This window comes from Haliaeetus albicilla, chromosome 28, assembly GCF_947461875.1.
Source record: "Haliaeetus albicilla chromosome 28, bHalAlb1.1, whole genome shotgun sequence".
Classification (NCBI taxonomy): domain Eukaryota; kingdom Metazoa; phylum Chordata; class Aves; order Accipitriformes; family Accipitridae; genus Haliaeetus; species Haliaeetus albicilla.
In genome coordinates, this window is record NC_091510.1 from 244,830 (window position 1) to 260,266 (window position 15,437).

Genomic DNA, 15,437 nt, shown 5'->3' on the forward strand with positions numbered 1-15,437 from the left:
TGAGTGAAACTTTTGCAAAGGCCTGTTGTGCCTTGGTGGCTTTCAAAGCAGAGCTACTTCTTCTACCATTGTCAAATATCGGTCAGTATTCAAACCCTAAAACTTGGTGCAAAATCATTCTTTTATGGATTTGAACAGCATTTTTGTTCAAGTAAACAACTGAAAATTTTTTAAAAAGAGCAAGCCAGTTGCCTGTGTTTTTTCTTTGTCAACCTAAACTGGCTTTGTAAGAACACACACACTCACAAAGAACAACCTAGGTGTACATAGACAGATCTGAAGTGCAAAGATTCCTGGAAAAATTAAATCAGGAGGTGCTGTAGGGCTTATACTCTTGCCTAATGAATGCAAATACCTACACCCAGGAACATGATACAGACAGAAGGAGCAGATAGCATGTAACCAACAGCCACAGCCTTCAGATTGTCTTAAACTTGGACTGGCACTAATACTATACCATTACTTCTTCAGTCTGTGTCCTAATGGAAGTGTTCATTGGGATAAGGATAGAAAAAAATGTCTGGTATTCTAAAACTGGTATGTATTGAAAAGACTACCAGTACAGTAAAAAAATATAAAGTCAGCTATTTCCTACCCTGTGGTGCCAATCATAGAATCATAGAATTGTTTAGGTTGGAAAAGACCTTTAAGATCATCGAGTCCAACCGTCAACCCAACCATCACCATGTCCACCAAACCACTAAACCATGTCCTGAAGTGCCTTGTCTACGTGCTTTTTGAACACCTCCAGGGATGGTGAGTCCACTACTACCTTGGGCAGCCTGTTCCAATGCCTGACAACCCTTTCAGTAAAGAAATTTTTCCTAATATCCAATCTAAACCTCCCCTGCTGCAACTTGAGGCCATTTCCTCTCGTCCTATCTCCAGCCACCTGACAGAAGAGACCAACACCCACCTCACTACAACCCCCTTTCAGGTAGTTGTAAAGAGCTATAAGGTCTTCCCTCAGCCTCCCTTTCTCCAGACTAAACCGCCCCAGCTCCCTCAGCCGCTCCTCATAAGACTTATGCTCCAGACCCCTCACCAGCGTCGTTGCCCTTCTCCGGACTTGTTCCAGCAACTCAATGTCTTTCCTGTATTGGGGGGCCCAAAACTGAACACGGTACTTGAGGTGCATCCTCACCAGTGCCGAGTACAAGGGAACAGTCACCTCCCTGCTCTTGCCGGCCACACTGTTTCTGATACAGGCCAGGATGCTGTTGGCCGCCTTGGCCACCTGGGCACACTGCTGGCTCATATTCAGCCAGCTGTCGACCAGCACCCCCAGGTCTTTCTCCGCTGGGCAGCTTTCCAGCCACTCTTCCCCAAGCCTGCAGCGCTGCGTGGGGTGGTTGTGACCCAAGTGCAGGACCCAGCACTTGGCCTTGTTGAACCTCAACAAGCTTCGTCTCTATGTCTGCATTCTTGGGTGTGACCACTGTGCTTCTGGGCACCACTGGACTCTTCTGGTTGCTGTATCTGATACGCTCAGCAAGTATAGCTGTAATGTGCTGACAAGCACTGGACTCCTCAAGCCTGAAGAAGCCCACTACTACTATCTTAACCAGAGCTGCTCTGATCTTTGAAGTGAATTATGTCTGTTTTTAAAGAGGAGTTTTGTGGGTTTCATCCTCGACACCTCTGAGATATAAATTATGCTAGAGAAATGTCTGCTGACATTGATTGAGACAATTAAGTTAAACAGTGTTTAGTTTTCAGTAGCCCTTCTCTTTTGTGCATTCTTCAGATCATAAATTTAATATAATTCTTTGAAGATAGTTACCTTAGCAATGAGTCAATGGATGCAACTTCTGGTAGTGTGGTTGTGGTGGTGGTTGTGCCCCTGGCCATACCTGTCACCCCTATGTGACAATAAAATCAGTTTTGACTACCCTTTTTAAAAATTTGCTCCTGGTTTCTGGATTGAATCTGTCAGATTCAATGTCTTACCGTTGCATCTTGTTATCGAATGTTAGATCAAAGAGCCCTCTACCACCAGAAATCTGTCACTGAAGGTCCTTTAATTCACCTCTCCTGTTTTTTTTAAGCAGTTATATATATATAACAGAAATGTTATATTAAAAACCTAGTGTGAGATATAATTTTGTTCTCCAAGTGGAAAGGATTTTGGCTGCACCATCACCATCCATTTGAACTTAACTCACACCACAAAAAATTCTGTGAATCCCTGAGCTGGGAGCATGTGGAAGTGAATCTTTCCAAATACACAGCAAGAGCTTTGTAGCTTTGGTCACCTTCAGCCCCCCCCCCCGCCCCTTGTCTCCATCTCATTTTTGTCATGCATACGCACTCTCCTCCTGTTTCAGCATTGTATATTTGTGCTCTCTATCCTAGTTTGCATGTGCCTCCAATTCCTGGCCATGCCCATCACTTGTACACAGAGAATCTTGTTTTAAACACTACTGGGTTTTTTTTTTTTTTTTCCCTCTGGTAATCCTATACAGGGAATTCTATGGAAAATATAATTCTGTATTTTACTTCACCAACACAGTCAAACTGAGAGCAGCATGTGGCAGAGGTGAATTTCTCATTTGGAAAAACCTTTGGAAAATATTCCTCCAAAGCAAACACAGCATCCATTCATGATTAGACATTTAAGTTATTTTTCACTGGGGAGGCAAAAAAACCTGACAGCACTGTGTTTTATCCTTATCTTTTGCTGAGAAGTAGCCCAGAACAAAACAGCGATGGGTATGGAAGGACTTTTGCCACCGGCAGTCGCATTACAGTGCTCTCACCCTGGGCTTGAGGCCAAGTCTTGCTGTTTGGCCTGAGCTGGCTGGCATGTGACCTCGTTATATGAGGCTATTACAGGCACCGGTATCAAATTTGAACTATCTTAAACAATTAACAAAACACAAAGTCCTAACAATGGCTGTTTTAGGACAGTGGTAGAGTATCCAACACTGGGGGAGAAAAAAAGGCAGCATCTCAAAATGATGTGAATCACTGGGGCAGGGCCTGTTTCTATCTGTAAATGCTAAGAGAAGGACCATCCCTCAGCTCTTCTGCTGAGACACGTGCAGCAGTTGTTCTTCCGAACAGGGCCGAAAGCTGCTCTTCCTCAGATGCAAAACGCATAGTTTGACAAGACACCACCTCACTTGTGTCGCTTTACAGGGCCCTTTCCTGATAAACCTTCAGCCCTTTTTGGTTCATCACCCTTGCCAAGCCCAGTGGCCCAGCAGGCACCAGCCTGCGGCTCCCTCCTCGCCGCCTCACGCCACGCGAGGCCAGCCAGCGTGGCGGGGAGGCCCGACCTCAGCCCAGAGCGAACTCCACATCCCGGCCAGGCCTTGGCGGCTCCACACAAGCGCCTGGGCCCTGGGCTTGCCGCCCAGCTTGACTTAATGCCTTCCCCGGCGCCTTCTGCCATCGCCGTCAGCACGACGGGCTGCAAGGCGGCCGGGCACAGAGGGCAGTGGGCAAGCCGGGCCGGCGGGGCGGGCGGCCGGCTGCCCCGGGCCCAACAGCCGCCTCGGGGCCTCTGCCACGACACTTCGGGCGGGCAGCGCGGTCCAGAAAGCGGCCGCCGCTGCCGGCCTCCCCGGGGCACGTCCCGGACCCGGAGGGGAGAGGGCGGCCGGCGCGGGGGGCAGCCCTCGCACCGGCAGGGCCACCCCCAGCACGGGGCACCGGGGCGGGGGCCGGAGGAGGCGGGTGCAGCGCTGAGACCTGCCCTGAGCGAGGGAACTTCTTAAAGTCCCGCCGCCTCCCGGCGCCCAGAGGAGGCGCGGAGGAGCAGCAGCATGGCCCGGCTCGGCGGCGGCGTGTGCTGCTGCTGGGGGCTTGCCCTCCTGTGGGCGGCGGCGGGCCGAGCAGGTGAGGCAAGCGGCGGGGCGGAGGCCAGCCCTGACAGGGCGGCAGGGGGGCCTCGTCCTGCAGCCCCCCCGCCCCACCCCGCCGCGGCGGGCGAGAAGGGAGGGAGACAGCGGGGCTGCCCCCAGCCCCGGGCGACCGGGAGGGGCTGTCCCGCCGGCGGAGCCCGGCTTGGGGCTCGGCGCTCGGCGCGGCCCGCCCCGGGGGACCCGCCGGGCTCCGCGCCTCGCCTTGAGCAGCTGCGCCTCCTCTGCGGCTGGCTCCGGCGGGGAAGGCCCCCCGTGCCGCCCTGGAGACGGGTGCGAGGCGGCGAGGGGCCTCGTCCCCCGGCAGTGCCGCGGCCGTCGCGGCGGTTAAGCCCGTTCCCCTCCCCGGCGGGACCCCGCAGGGCGGGGAGCGGCCCGGCGGCCTCCGGGGCTTGTCCGGAGAACACCTGAGAAGCGGCTGGCCGGGGTGGGCTCGGCCGTGGTGCCTCGTGGGCGTCAAGTGCTGGCACCCGGTTCCTGCATGCCTTCGGAACGACTTTGCCGTTCTCAGCATGGGCGAGGGGATCCAAAGTAAGAATCTGACAGATGGGAAGCTACCTTGGGCACCCAGCGGTGCTGGGTTTTAATGTAACACGCGTGCGTGGAAATAATTTAGGATGGACACCTCGATTGGGTGCTGTGGCCTACTGCGGGCTGCAACTTGCATCTTTAACAGAGTTGTAGTGCCAGCCTGTGGGTATAGGTCACCGTCTGTGTTTCAGAATTTGTACCTATGCACGATCTGATGCTTTCTGAGTCGATAAACTTGTGTTGCCGTTACAGTAAGTAATTCAGCAGTATCTGATTAACTTAAAAGTTGAAGTTGTTTTCTATGGTATAAAAATCGAAGTTGTTTTTTATGGTATAAGCACCACTTCATGCTAATTTTGTGCTCACGGTTGCTTTTCATCATATATTTGCATAATATACTTTTCCAGTCAAAGTTGTAAGGCTCAAATTAGGGTAGTTGAATAACTGAAACTTTTTGGTCTTCCTCTGTTGACTGAGAACGCTTTTCTGTCTCCTGATTCTAGAGCTTTGTTCTTGCTCAACTTCAGAGTCAGGTTTGGATGCAAGCAGAATTTGGCAAGTGCCATAATGGTGCATTTTAGTGAGCTCCACAGTTTTCCATAGAATCTCGTCTTCCTGCTTAAAAATTTGAGTTTCTGCTTGGTATGTTTGAGAAACATTACACCTGTGGACACACGCTCTGATAGCTAACTATGTGCTAGCAAAGATAGGCCAGTCAGGTATGAACATAGGATTATTATTATTGTTTTTTTCATTTCAAAGTATGAAACAGGTTTACCAGCAACTGGAAGGATAGGGAAAGGAGTCACTAAAGAAGGGAGTTTAAGAAATGCTGAGCAAGTGTGGAGTATGTGAAAGTGAAGCTGCCTCTGGAGGGTCAGTAAAAGTTAGTGACAGCAGCCGTTTAGAGCAGAATGCCCATTAGAGAATTCTGGATACCATTTGTACTGATGGTAATAGTAGGTTGTTGGGGAGCAAATCTCAGCAGGAGAGTATCTCCCTATTCTGCTGCTTTCAGTGAATTCTGAAGATCCTAAGGACTAGATTCAGTGCTTATCTTCTAGGAAATTCCTAGTTAATTTATTAATTGCCACAAAACAAGGAGAGATTAAGGTAACAGTTGTTTTAATGTCCAAAATGTTACAAGCATCTCATTTTGCCAATGGTCCTACCTCATCTTGGAGGCCTTCTTTTCAAACCTTATCTGAATTGGCAAAACCTTTTACTGTACTGTATTAGCAGGACTGAAGGAGGGGTCAACTGTGAATCATGCAGAGAGAGTGAAAGGAAGTTTGGGGTATAAAGGTGGTTTCAGCTAATACCTGACTGATTCCTCACATCATAGTTCAAGTATTGGGAGAAAACTACCAAGTAGCAAATACAAATGCCTTTAGGCTATTTAATGGCGTAAACTTGGCCTTCAGCACTGTGAATTGTCTAGATTTTTTTTTTAATTGGTTCATTGTTTAGCATTTTGAACGCCTTGAAGGTTCTTCATCATGCTGGTTGGAAACTGTTTCTGGAGAATTTTACTCTGGTAAAAATGACTTAAATTTAGGGACTATGAGAGGAGTGAAGCTACTTGTGAAATTATTTTTGTTTCCTCTGTGGATGACCTATACTGGGGACCTGTAACTGTTTTGGCAAGTTTTCTGCATCAGCTAAGCTTTACTGGTAAGTGTCCTTGTGAACATGAAAAACATACAAGACTCAAACTCCTAATTTATAGTTCACATGTGAATATTGCTTCTCTCTCATGTAAGCACAAATCAGGGGATTAGGCTTCAAATAATGACAGGCCTGTTAGAGGCAAATTGAAAAATTACTTAGACCTGAAATGTATGAGGAAATAGAGTGAATTAAGGCCAGTAGAATAGAAAATGCAAATACCTTATATTCAAGGAGAACAAGAAAGCATTTACACCTTTAATTGAAAATTACTGGGTTTTGTGTTAAGTTCTTGTGTGGTTTAAGCTAATCTCTAAAGAAGTCCTGAGGTACTTAACATTCATTTTGTAATGGATTCCAATCATAACTGTACTTTGAAATCTCAGTTGTACTTTAGAGGTATACAACCTTTTTAAACAGTCAAAAGGATGGTTCTAAAATTTTTAATGGGAAGATGGGACAAGCTCTATCAAATTACAAAACTGAACAGAAATATCAGATGGTCCTTATTATGGTTGACCTGAAATATTTAAATACTACACTGTCCTAATATAACTTTTACTACTGAACATTAGCTGTAGGAGAGGGTATAGTGAAAACAGGAGATGTGCAACTTTGTGCTAGGTTTTCTGTGTTTCGAAGTTGTGCAAAACTAGTTTTCGGTGAAACAGTAGAGTGATACCTTCCTTATTTTGTGGAAAGTGTATGGGTGGAATCAATGAAATACATTTGAACACCTCTACAAAAAAAGGCTTCACCTTTGAAAAGCCATAGATAAAAACAAGCATGTAAAATATAGATAAAAATTAGTAGTTAAGGAAGCCAGTGGTTTTCCTATTATTAGGAGATGCTCACAGTTGTTGACTTAATTTGGCTTCTTGCATGCAACCTAATCAGTGCCTCATTGCTTGTGAGTTAGCTTGTTTCTCAGACTAAGGAAAAATATGAATATTAATTCTCACCCCCAAACCTTGTAGCTGTTTCATCTGCAATAAAAAGGGAGTTCCGTTAATTTCTCTAATCAGAAAGTCCAATAGCCTATCTAGATATATGTATGTTTTAAAAACAACTTATGACTGGGAAAGCATAAGGAAAAGCAGCAGTACAGCAAGATGGCCTAATACAACTGCTGGGATAAGAGATGCTAGGGCCCCTGCCTCACCCTCCAGAAATAAATATAAAAATGCCAGAATTATTCAAGGGGAAGGGTCCTGTTGTTGCAGGACACGTGGGATTGCTTGGAAATGTGCAGTTGCTTCTTGTATATCTATATTTCATGTTATACTTCAGTTCTGGATGGTTTTCTTGTCAACAGTAGTGCTGCTAGTTTAGAGGAACACAGATTAAATTGTAACAGACTAAGTGATAGCAAATGCTTTGATTACATTGTAGTGTAAGCATGTTTTAAGTGTACACAGATTTATAAGCTTGTAGTTTTAACTCCATCTGTAGCAAGATAAAGACTTATCTTCTAAATTATAAAAATTACTGTATGATTATATATGTGTTCCTTGAAATAAACATAGCAATTTCATATGTAGGTATTTGACACTTTAGACCAGTGCAATTAGATTTGCAGAAACTGACATGCAAATTAATGAGGTGAAATGGGATGATGAGTGGATAAGTCGGAAAAAAAAAACCCCAAACCAGTAATGGGAAATGATCTTTTCCAGCATCACTGTTAAGCTGCATCTATTAGAGCTACCTTGATGCTGTTCCTCCAAAGGTTTCTCCAGGTTTGTTGCAAATTATCCTGTAATTTAATATTTCCCCTTCTCTCCCATCCTCTTCTAGTCTTGGTTTTCTTCAGTTTAAATTTGTCATATAGTGAAGCTGGGGCAGGGCAAACTCCAAGGGTAATTTTAAAGTTTGTTCTGACTTTTGAAAATAGCTCTGCATGTTTATGCTCTGGCAGAGCATAAAACAAAGAAACACAGCCTGCTGTGTTAGAATACCTGTGTTAGATCAGTCTGTCTGGCACCAGCATCAGCCTTCCTTTAAAAAAGAAAGCAATGGCTGTTTTGCTTTAGGCAGAAGAAAGTTTCTTTGACAAACCTATTTAGTCTGTGGGCGCTACTAACAGTACCCAGCTGCCCAGTTCCTCTTGACTACTTGCCACCTCTCTGGAGCCTACTGAAGAGATGGGAAGATCATCTTTTCCCCTACTTTGTTCTTGCTCTTTCTACCTATTCCTCAGCTGTCTTTGTGTACTGGGCACATGGTCTGTCTCTCCTCTGCCCTGCAGTGGGCTTCTTGGTTGGAGTCAGCCTTTCCCTTTATTGCTGGATAGCTTAGTTGTGTTCTGCGCTGACCCCTTGGAGCACTTTTTCACAGGACCTCCCTTTCCCTGACCTCTTTGCTTGTGTGAGCTTTAGCTGTGTAAGATGGCCTTTGGCTCTCTTCAGTGATGACCCTTATCAGCCTGCTCTTCTTCTTATAGATTTTCAGTCTGAGTGATTCCCATGTTTACCCTTAAGCTAAAGTAGCAGTTACCCCATGTATTACTAGAAGATAGTTAAGGAGACGACAGAAGAGTAAGATTATAGCTGCTTGAAGAGTTATCCAGAGTCTGTCATGTCTCAACCTTTTAAATAGCCTCAGTACCTGGCAGACGAAAAACATGTTTTTAAACACTGTGTTCCAAGTCCCTGAAATGACTTAATCTCTAAGTAGATATTCATGTAAAAACTTCTATCCATAGAAAGGGTGGGGGGAGCCCAATTCCTTCCCCATTAAATTTCTGTTCTTGCTAACGCTTTTCCTGTCCATGTGAGAAGTGTCTCTAGTACATCATGAAGACTGACATAGTGGTACAAAGTCTAGCTGGAGGCCAGTAACTAGTGCAATATGCCAGCGGTCAATGCTGTTCAGCATCTTCCTTAATGATCTGGGTGATGGGGCAGAGTGTACTCTCAGCAAGTTTGCTGATGATACAAAACTGGGAGGAGTGGCTCATACATGAGGGGGTTGTGCTGCCATTCAGAGAGACCTCAACAGGCTGGAGAAATGGACTGACAGGAAGCTTATGCAGTTCAACAAAGGGAAATGCCAAGTCCTGCATCTGGTAAGGAATAACCCCATGTACCAATATATGCTGGGGGGCTGACTGTTTCGAAAGCAGCTTTGTAGAAAAGGGCATGGGGGTTCTGGTGGACGCCAAGCTGAACACGAGCCACCAATGTGCCCTTGTGGCAAGAAAGCATAACTGTCTTCTGAGCTGCAGGAGGAGTGTTGCCAGCAGGTGGAGGGAGGTGATCCTTCCCCTCTGCTCAGCATTGTTAAGGACATGCCTGGAGTTCTGGGTCCAGCTGTGGGCTCCCCAGTACAAGAGAGATCTGGAGCTACTGGAGAAAGTATGGCAAAGAGCTATGAAGGCAATTAAGGGACTGGAGTATCTCTCATGTGAGGAATGACTGAGAGAGCTGCGACTGCTCCACCTGGAGAAGAGAAGGTGCAAGGGGGATCTCGTCAATGTGTAAAAATACATGGGGGGGGGGGGGGGGCGGGCATAAAGAAGATGGACGCAGGTTCTGTTCAGTGGTGCCCAGTGACAGGACCAGAGGCAATGGGCACAGACTGAAACACAGGAGGCTCTCTGACCATTAGGAGATGCTTTTTCACTATGAAGGTGAGCAAACACTGGTATGTGTTGCCCAGAGAGGTTATAAAAATCTCCATGCTCGGAGATACTTAAAAGCCATTTGGATATGATCCCGTGCAACTTGCTCTAGGTGACCCTGCTTGAGCAGGGTGGTTGGACAACATGACCTCCAGAGGTCCCCTCCAACCTCAGCCATTCTGTGATTCTCAGTAAGAAACAGTTTTAGCTATTCTTGCTGGAACACTAGGAAAGAACAGTTTTCTGGCTGTTGAATGACACAAATTATTCCACAGTCTGGTAAAATGGATGAAAACTGGCTTAAAGCGACTGAGTAACTGCTATGTCAAAAAGTGATTAGTTGGTGAAGGAGTTTGGTTCTTGGAAAATGTTCTTGCTTTTTTATTCAAATAACTCACGGCTTTTCATAAAAATAGCTTCTTTATGTTACGTTTTAGAATACTGAATAAAGTGAGTGCACTTAATTTGAAATCAAGCTAGCTGCTTAATCACAAACATTTTACTTGCAGCTTTTTGAAGAGCATTAGGTATTGTGCTGGCATTATATTGCCTTTTTTATAGCGCCATTATCATAGCATGCATACTAAGTATTTTGTGTGAGATCATCCAGAATTAGATCTAGCTCTCTACTTTGCAGCTGTTATGGACGTGATGCACGAAATGAATTGTTGTGAGGAGTAGTAACCAAATTGCAGTTTCTTTCTATAAACTGGCAGGACTAGTTGCCACACTGGAGAAGGGTCGGGCAGTAAAAACATTGCTGGTTTCTCAGTAGTAAGTGTTTATAAGCTTAGCCCTTAAACCTTTTCAAGTAATTCTGGGAACTCTGACTCATGACTTTTGAACTCTTTTCACTTGCAATACTATAGTAGTGATTTGATCAATCTTGAATAGAGATCTGATGTAATCAGGTCCCATTTTAGGGAAGGCTGATTTAGAGTTGTAGGGTGGGTTTTTTTTGGGGGTTTTTTTTTTTTTTGGAAAGCAGTTTACCTTGCTCTTTGTTCTTCAGCTCAGCAGGATTAAAACCCAACTAATGAAGAATGTTTCTTAAACAGCAGTCCAAGCAGAGCTCTGAGCAGTCTAGTGCCCTTCCTTCCCATTCATTTCACACTTGTGATCAATTCTATTCCAGCTGGGTGATGGGGATTGTGCGTCTTATAAAGGATTGCATACCTGTGGTGCTATTGTCTTTAAGCTGGTGATCCACTGAGTTCTAGTGCTCCTGTTTGGTAATGCCACCTCCAGGATTAGTTGCCCAGAAAGACAGTTTAGAGAACTTTTGTAGCCTTTTGAATCTTTAGGTGGAAAACAAAGTCAACAGTAATTTGTAATCCTTTGCAGTTGCTAAGGCATGCTGTCTTCTAAAGTTACTTTCAATAAGATTTGTATAGATTTTCTGGTGGGCCAGGTAAGGAAATACTTTTCTGAATTTTATGTCAAGACTCAGCTGTGTTGGAGCTCTATACTGAAAGAGTTGTAGATAATTTCCAGAAGAGTAACATGAAAATATTTAGCTGTAAACTTTTGTCTTGGTAAAACTCCAGTTAGTTCTCATGCCACTTCTCAGTATGTTAACATTAGTATTGCTTTCCATAGTAGAACTAAACCTGATGGAAAGCTATCAAATTAAATTTTTTTAAATTGCAAAAATACTGTCTTGACATTTCAATATTAGATAGGAAATACCTAGTGATGTTTGTTTGTTTCCCTTGCCCCCTTTCTTCACCATAGAAATCCGCTATGCAACTGTGTACTGGAATAGAGCTGAAAAAACACTTCAGGTCAAGAACATACTGGACAGGAGTGGAGATGCCTATGGTTTCTACAACAACACTGTACAGACAACAGGTTGGGGAGTTCTGGAGATCAGAGCAGGCTATGGCAGTCAGACATTAAGCAATGAAGATATCATGTATGTGGCTGGCTTCTTGGAAGGCTATCTCACAGCTCCGTAAGTACCTCAGGAAGCAACTGAACGTATGAAGCTTCCAGTGGATTTCTGTATACTTGTGAGTTGTTTGTTTGTTTTTTCCTTTCCCTTAATTCCCATCCATTTAAACTAACCATATATTCTGCAGTTGTGAGCTGCTCTTTTAATTAGTAGCAGATATGAAGTATAGCATCTTCATTATGGGATCAAGATGTGCCCTCTCCTTCTCATCCTGCAGACTCTCCTAACACCTTGGTGAGATAGATGAGTACTGTATCTATATTACTGATTAAGTAATGTAATCACAGAATAGCGTATGTGTAAGGAAGTGCGTAAGCCCTATGTTGTAAATAATAACTATTCTTTCTGGTACCCCTTTTGTAATCTCCCTAGCCTGCAGTTACGTGACAGACCAACAACAGATGAGATAATTGAGAGCAGATCAGGCAGGGAGGCATGTTGCTAGCAAGGGCTGCAGGGCTTCCTTAAGGACCTTTTTCACCAAACGCTGTCAAGAAACTGCTGGGGAGCAGATGCTGAAACTTCACAGCATGGGGAGTTTAGTATCTCTTGGAGAAATTAAAAAAAAAAAAAAAATGCTGATATACTGATAGGCCTGCAAGCAGACTGGTGTGTGTCTAGAAGGGTCAGTGTACTCCTGAAAGCCTGTTGAAGAGAAGATGAGAGACTGAATATCTCCTGCAATGCAGATCTATGAAACTGACAGAATTTTATAGTTGTTTTGAATCCAGAGCAGTTTTTTCTTTTTCTAAAAAAAAAAAAAAAAAAAAAATCCAGCCAAGCAACCAAAAAAAACCCCCAACCAAGCAACCAAAAAAACCCCTCAAACTCTATTCTTTCCTTGACTAAGTTGGAAGACAGCATGGCACTGTGACGTACTAACTGGTAGGATATAGCTGGTGATATAGCTAAGAACATGACACATGGCTTGTTGAAAAAGGTCCCTCTTTTCCTCTATCAAGTTAGTCATAGGAAAAGAAGAATTCCCAAATTCTGATGCATGGCTGGGGAATAGTTGGGAGATGCTTGTGATGGATGCAGTGACATGAATTTGGCTTCACCAGCTTTGCTTCCAGAACACTAAAATAAATACCCATAGGCTGCGTTGCACAGGCCAGCAGGGGAAGGTTGTCTGTCGAACAATTGTCAGATATGGCTGCTGGACAAGATTATATTAATTTAATTAGCAAGACATTTTAAGATCAGTTATAGTTTTCTGATCGTATGATATGTTAATGTGACTCTCCACTAGATTTTGCTGGAGACACAGCTAGGTCTCTGGAGAGTATAAAGGAAATTCAATAAAGTAATAATTGTCAATAACAAAACACTTCTGAGGGAAAGAGTAAAGGAATCCTAGAGTTCTGAGTGCATAGCCTCTACTCCAGGCAGGAAAGGAAATGAAGTATACGAGAGATCTGGATGTGTGCTGTTGGATTATTTGGCACGAGAAGTTACTGTTATGTGCTATTCAGTCAGTTTATTTAAACTACATATGGATCTGGGGGATGCTAGCATTACATTTAGAATATTCTTAAAATTGGGTATTGCTCAACGCATTTTTTTTTTTCACTAAGGCTTTACCTAGGTGTGCTAATCTAAGTGGTTAAGCTTAAGCTTTGTCATGCTACATGGAGAGCCCAATCTATGGTAAACCCAATTGCATGGCAAGTAGTGTTCTAGCAGCAACAACCTACACCCTGTTCCCCTTCTGCCTCCACAGTAGATTGGTGAGTCTTCCTGGCTGTCTTTTAAACAAACTTAAGTATATGCCCATTCCTTTAAACATGGTTTGAATGTGAAAGAGTGTCTGCAGGGACTTTATCTGATGTCTTAGTCTATGCTTAGGTTTAGGGGGGGAGTTTTTCTCCTTTGTTTTTTCCATGGGTGTTAAGTGAAGATTCACAGAAGTGAAGGTACTCACAAGTTACTCTGCTCAAGGCTTTTGCTTTCTCTAGGTCAGATGCTTACTGAAGCTGGTTCCTAGCCCTAGCTGTTGTTACTGCAGGGCTACCAACTCCAGCACTGAGTGGCTTTTGTAGAGAAGTGGATATAGTAGACATAGTAATGAACAGAGATCTTAAAGCCTGTGGAAGTGAAGTTGAGGGTTTGTATCAATGTGGAGAAGTAGGGTTTGAGACTTTGGCTTTTAAGCAAAGAGGGAAACTCAACTGTTTTAAAGGAATTTAAGTGTGGGAGTGGGTTAAGATACAAAACCGGAAGTAGCCAAAGCCTTTCTTTTCTGAGGAAACTGAGAAAACCTGAAAATGCTTACCATCATTAAAATGACTATCAAATACTACACATACCATCTGAATTTGGGTTTTGGCTATGTCTTTGCCCCATTGTGCATCTATACCTGCAGTGGAAACATATTTCTCACTGGAGGTTATGAATATAAGCTTTTCCTGTCAGGTCTTGTAAAGCTATTTCAGATAAAGAGGGCTTCTATTTGAGTAAAGAATATCTAAGAATACCTATTGAAAATGTTCCAGCTAAGGAGCAGAGATGAATTAGCGATGCACTCCCCTGACCCTTGAGAAGATGGAGAACCTATTTCTTCAGGTTTTAGCTGTATGACCTTGGTGGGTTTTTATTCAGCAAACTGCAACTAATGAATCCTCTTATACAGTGTGTTTGCAATTTCCTGAACCACAGGAGTAGTGAGAACTCCCTAAGTTTGCAGATATTAAGATTGCTCTGAGCTCCATTTCTCCTTTATCTTGCCTAGAGATTCACAGAATCCTAATTAACATGCAGGCAGATGTTCTTTCTTTGGGACAGTTACACAAGTCTTCTGAAGTAAAACCAGGAAACAGTCTTTCCCAATCTGTAACTCTATTCCCATCAGACTGCCTGGCCCATTCAGCCTGTCTTCAGGGAAGCTCTCTAGCACCATTGTGACTTATGAGAAGGTGTCTCTAAACACTCTCATTCTGCTCTTGCAGGCATCAGTGTCCACAGTAGCTGCGCACAGCTCAAACTTTCTTTTTAAAAACTTAGTAACAAGGGAGAGTGTAACAGTGCGTTTGGCTGTCGTGAAGGCTTTATTTGCATCAACAGCCACTTAGCTACCAGAGTGAAGATGCTAGTGTCACTTGCCTGTACAAGCACCACCTTGTGTGGCTTAGGCACAGCCCCCCAGTGTGAATACATTGGGTATGTCTGGTAATTGAAGTGCCCTCTAGCACATTGCTACCTGCAGCCTGAACAACTCCCAAGGTCTCCAGCTATCTCACATCTGTTTGTGGCAATGACTCCGTGAAGCAGAAAAGACCCAAGGTGGCTCTTTGCAGAAACCCTGAAGTCTTACCAGGAAGAACTCTGATGTGGTGCATTATTGGGAAGGATATATTGCGAGCCTGATGCCAAGTTGAAGTACAGATTCCTGCAGAAGCTCTCTAGTGAGCAGGAGCTCCAGCTTGACAGTGCCTGCAGTTTGGACATCTCCAGGAATTCTCGGCTAGCTCAGTTCTTCCATTACACTTAGGGCATGAAGGAGGGTTTCTAGACACAGCTAGGCCTCATGACGTAAGCAAAAGAGTGACAAAATATCTCTTCTAAAAGTGTATGCTTTGTCCTTAGTAGGAACCTAAGCAGAATGTAAGACAATCAGATTTTAAAAAAACCAACCCAACCCCCCCCCCCCCAAAAAAAAAGCACCCCAACCCCAAACAAAAAAACAACCCCAAACCCCCTATGCTGGGACTGTCTTATTTCAGATTACTGGGGAAGAATTAATCTGAGCTCTAGCTGTATAGGTATGTGGTAGAAAAAGCAGTAACTAAGTTAGTCA

General features: G+C 44.2%; 1 protein-coding gene across 1 annotated transcript in view; it reads left to right on the plus strand.

Annotated features, from left to right (window-relative positions):
- Positions 1-3,691: 3,691 nt before the first annotated feature.
- PLBD1 (phospholipase B domain containing 1) overlaps positions 3,692-15,437 on the plus strand; it is a 44,359-nt gene continuing 32,613 nt past the window's right edge. The window contains exons 1-2 of the mRNA XM_069773796.1: positions 3,692-3,843; positions 11,422-11,641. Of these exons, the coding sequence (XP_069629897.1) occupies positions 3,771-3,843; positions 11,422-11,641 (293 nt within the window). The 5' untranslated portion in view covers positions 3,692-3,770. The remainder of the gene's footprint in view (positions 3,844-11,421; positions 11,642-15,437) is intronic.